Below are 4,444 nucleotides of genomic sequence, written 5' to 3'. Positions count from 1 at the left end.
AGTAATGAATAGTAGACATTCTTTAAATGCAAAACACTTTTTTTTCTTGAGAACTATCTATAGTGCTCTCCAAGGGTTGTACTCAAATGTTATGTCTCTATTAGTGCAGTGCAAAATAAGAACTTCTATCCATAATAATAAAGGCATAATATGCTAATTAGACTGGAGGTCCTTCCGGATATCCTTCCAGATGAAGCTGGGGCTGCGAGGGAAGCCTGGGTCCCAGGTGCCGGAGGGAAGCCGGTGCTGGCAGCCGGGGGAAGGAAGGCCTACTCTTGCACGAAGTTCGTGCATCGGGCCTCTAGTATTGATATAATCAGTAATGCGAGCTCTTTGAGCTGTAATTCTGCTCTCTGATTGCTTGAACTTCCTTTCCTTCTGTCTTTGGTCTGAGGAGCTCCCTGTGAAATGGGTTCTAGGGCACTAGGGTGGAGAACCATCACTATAAAAAACCTGTGATGCTACATTATAGTTTTCATTTCATATTTTACATACTTCACGTGCTCTTGACTATAATGAACTTTATAGCTCCTGAAGCAGTTGGCACATTTGCGATGTTTTTTACTTGGCTATTTATTACACTATATTTTTATTTCTATAGGTACATGCTTTAGCTAAGCTCACTAACATATTATTTTTATTTAGCTTGTATAATTGCCTTTCCATTGATGACTCAGATGATAGGCCACAGGACTTTGGTCTACAAGCATTCCAGCTTTTATCTGCCGTGAACATCTTAGGAGAAATGTTTGGAGTTGGGGTTCCAATTTTATTTCTCCAAGGATCTGTAAGTATATCTGTGAATCACCTTCATAGTTCTTTTACTCCTATTAACACTTTTCTTCAGAGGTTTGCTGCATTATGACTGTAGCTTTGGCTTTAGATGAGTTATTAGAAACTCCGAGAGTCATATTAAGTTCCAGTTAAGGACTACATTCATTACTCCTGACAGAAGCTGTGTGTATCATATCTACTGCTGTTTTCATATTTCAAGCTGATGTTCAGCTCTGAACCTCAGGCTGGAAGCAAGTTTATTACATCGCAGTTGGGTAATCCCTAGATTGGTTTTTCTTAGGATAATTTAAAAAAAGTTAACTTTCATTGTGTCAAGGGACAAGTAGAACAAAATTGTATCTTTTGGTGCTCTGGAAAGTAATAAATTCTTTGAGTAAAACTTTAATCTCAGCGATTATTGTACTAGTAAAAGCAGTATTTGGCAGTATATTTTTTTTCTTTCCTTCTATTCTGTTTCTTATCAGAAGTACTTAGAATTCCAAGGAAGTTTTCTTTTTTCACTTCACCAATACATAAATAGTCAATTCAGCTACTTTTTTTGATTAATGTGCCAATATTATGCTGACAATTGCAGGTAAACATGAGTAAGTCACGACCTTTGCAATAAAGAGCTTTGTTTGTAGTCCTTTTGTGTATATGATTTTATTCCTGATTTAGAAGACGGTAGAGCAAAGCTAAGTATTATATGTTTATATTAGTTGAATAAATCAAAAGTGAGATCAAATTCTTTGCAAATATGTATATTTATTAAAAATGCTCTTAAATGTAGAGATTAAAATTCTCACTTTATATATAGAATTAAAACAAGCATTTATTTGTTAAATACCTGAATGTTTCATGTACATATTTTCTGAGTTTTTATTTTGCTTAGAAAGGGACATGTTAGTTAGTCATAAGTACTTTTAATGAAATATGTTAAAAACATGTTAACTTTTTCGGTACTGATGTTTTAGATTCAGAATGGAGTTAAAAATTTACTTTAAGTTACAAGTATAGTGTACCTAAGGAACTTGGTTTTAGCTGGTATGAGTTCATTTTTTTTATAAAAAGAATTTAAGTTGAAAAGGATAGATTAAATATAATTGAGATCTATGAAAATATCTTCTGTCTCTGTCATTTTCAAAACCTGTGTATCCCAGTTGAATTATAATTTATAAAAATTATCCTTGTTATAATTTGGTTTAATCCAGTAGTATCCAGTATCAACAAATAAGTGTAAGTGGGCTCCTAGACAAACTTGTGCTGGTCACAAGAGGGATCAGATTTCACCTATTATTTGAAAACCAAGTCATTCTGCTTATACTGACAGTCTCTTCTGGGAGTCCTCAAATTAAGAAGTTTATTCTTTGTGAAATTTTATATTACCCTTGCTAGGTTAAGGTGTAAAACTTTTTAAAAAGTACTACTTAATGAAAATTTGTAGACATTAACTACAGTGAAAATAAGGCAAGTTTTTTTTCCTTCCATTTCAGTGATCTTGATATCGTTTTAAAATTTATAAATATAATTCTTTTGGGAATTTAGTAAATTATACACCTTAACGAATTTAGACATAATTAATATATTTGTATGTCATTTTGATCTGTAAGATGATAAATATCTTAAACTCGGAACTCTAGGAATTTATTTAAAGAGATAATATTTGTACATATTTGCATTTGAATACAGACAAAATGTAAAAATGTTGAATGACAGGCTCTACCTGTTCCTAAAATTTCAGACTGCATTTTATATTAAAATGTTTTGAAAACACTAACCTCTTGACGTGTTCAAGGACTGAATGTTTTGGAACATGAATACAACCTAAAATATAGTGTTTATATTAGAAAGCTCATAATCAGTCAATTTAAACAGAAAGGTACTTATTACTGGGTACCTTTAATTAAATAGCTCATAGAATTGTTGATATGATTTTACTACAAAATAATCCACCACAAGCTGCTGCCTCTTCTGTGATCGAGAAGCGATTTGTCAATTTTAGAAGCTGCCAATACAGCACCTGACCTCACATAGCACTGAACAGGGAGCTGTAACAGCCAGAAAGGTTCTGCTTCTCTTGCTCTGGGAGCCACCCCAAACCTGCTGTGTGTGATCTGTGTCAACAAAGTGGATGCTTCTTGGTACTTGGAAGCTAGCAGTTGTATGCTAGATTCTTGCTAACACTTTCTTGTGAGAAGCAAACAGCTCCACAGTCATGCACCTGCAAAAACAGCAGAGGACTCACCTAGCCTCACTTTTCTGCCTATAGATGTCACATAAATGCCTCTTAAGCGGAACTTAAATTATATTTAGAACCTCAGCTGGAAGGGAGCTTGAGAAATAGTATTTGTAATTTCCCACATTCTGTGGTAGAAGTTGCAGTGGCTGAAGGTTAGAATGACCCTTGAATTACAATCTGCCATGTACACCACACATACATTAGATAGGAGCAGTTTTCCCTAAATCCCCATATTCATTTACTACTGTATACATTTGAAAGCAATATTTAAATGTGTGGGATGAATAAAAGAGGTAGTAAGAGGGCAAAGTAACTGGAAAAGCACTTCATAGAGAGTGAAGGTGGGCGAGGCGCCTCCATTGGAGGACATGACAGACTAGATTCCCCACATTTATAGAACTTGATGGCCAGGAAGAGTCTGCCATTGAAATGCTCTCTTCACTTAGGACAAAATACCTCAAAAGCAGCAACCTACTTTTCCTGAGTGGCATATCTGAGTGGGTGAAGTAAACTGGGCTGTTGCACCGCACACACACTGCCATTAACACCCATACTTGTAGTCTAGGGCTGTAGATTATGATCACCGATTTCACACAATAATGTATGTTCCTAAAGGGTCTAAATATCAAAGGTTAAGTATTTCAAACATATTCAAACGTATACATTGGGAAATGCATGTGAATTATGTGTGAAATTGTAATTTCCTGCCATTACTTTTAAGACACAAAAGGAACACTATTTTGATTATATTTTTATTTGTGACTTAAGTATTCAGAGCAAGCAGGATGGATAAAAATTTTATAGATTTTTAAAGCTGAAATTTAGTGTTAAATACAAAGGATCAACAGACAGCTTTGTGTTTTATTTAGCCTGTTTCAGTAAATAAGCATATTTAGAGACTGATTTTTTATTCCTGATTTCAGAATTCACAGCGTCTTCCAGATAGATATCGCAGACACAAATTATTTGGCAGCGGCAAAGATCAAACAAGGAGTTGGTGGAGAGCTTTTTCCTATCACCTCATGACCGAGGGTTTCCTGGCAGAAGTTTCTGGGCGTAGCAGATATGTAAAGATTTGCACCCTTACAGAAAAGGTAAACACTGTGGAAGTCTACCTGTCTGATCAATTTTCCTCACTATGCATTAAGAGATTGTTCTTGCATTCAATAGGGTAGAAATTGGCTTCATAAAGCCAATTCAGGATCATCTCCTCAGCAACTTTTCCTTCAAGTTAATGAAGAATTGTGCCCAAGGAAGACTCATCTACCAAGGTTCATTTTTCAGCATTTTTTTTTTTTTTTTTTTTTTTACATTGGGGGTCTGGGTCAGTGGGAGAAAGATAAATCATAGAACACGTTTCTTGGTTGATAGGAAGTAGTTGAGGATAGTATTTAGAAACCTGCTTTCTCATTGATGAAAAAAGCAGCATTG

General features: G+C 35.0%; 1 protein-coding gene across 3 annotated transcripts in view; it reads left to right on the top strand.

Moving 5' to 3' along the window:
* Positions 1 to 4,444, top strand: part of WRN (Werner syndrome RecQ like helicase) — a 153,308-nt gene that overhangs the window by 113,562 nt on the left and 35,302 nt on the right. For all 3 annotated transcript variants that reach the window (XM_015565251.1, XM_015565250.1, XM_015565249.1), the window contains 3 exons: positions 646 to 787; positions 3,937 to 4,107; positions 4,184 to 4,284. In XM_015565251.1, coding sequence (XP_015420737.1) covers positions 646 to 787; positions 3,937 to 4,107; positions 4,184 to 4,284 — 414 coding nt within the window. The remainder of the gene's footprint in view (positions 1 to 645; positions 788 to 3,936; positions 4,108 to 4,183; positions 4,285 to 4,444) is intronic.

Source organism: Myotis davidii, unplaced genomic scaffold, assembly GCF_000327345.1.
Source record: "Myotis davidii unplaced genomic scaffold, ASM32734v1 scaffold93, whole genome shotgun sequence".
Taxonomy (NCBI): Eukaryota; Metazoa; Chordata; class Mammalia; order Chiroptera; family Vespertilionidae; genus Myotis; species Myotis davidii.
The sequence above is the reverse complement of the archived record's forward strand: the minus strand, read 5'-3'. Positions and strand labels throughout refer to the sequence as shown.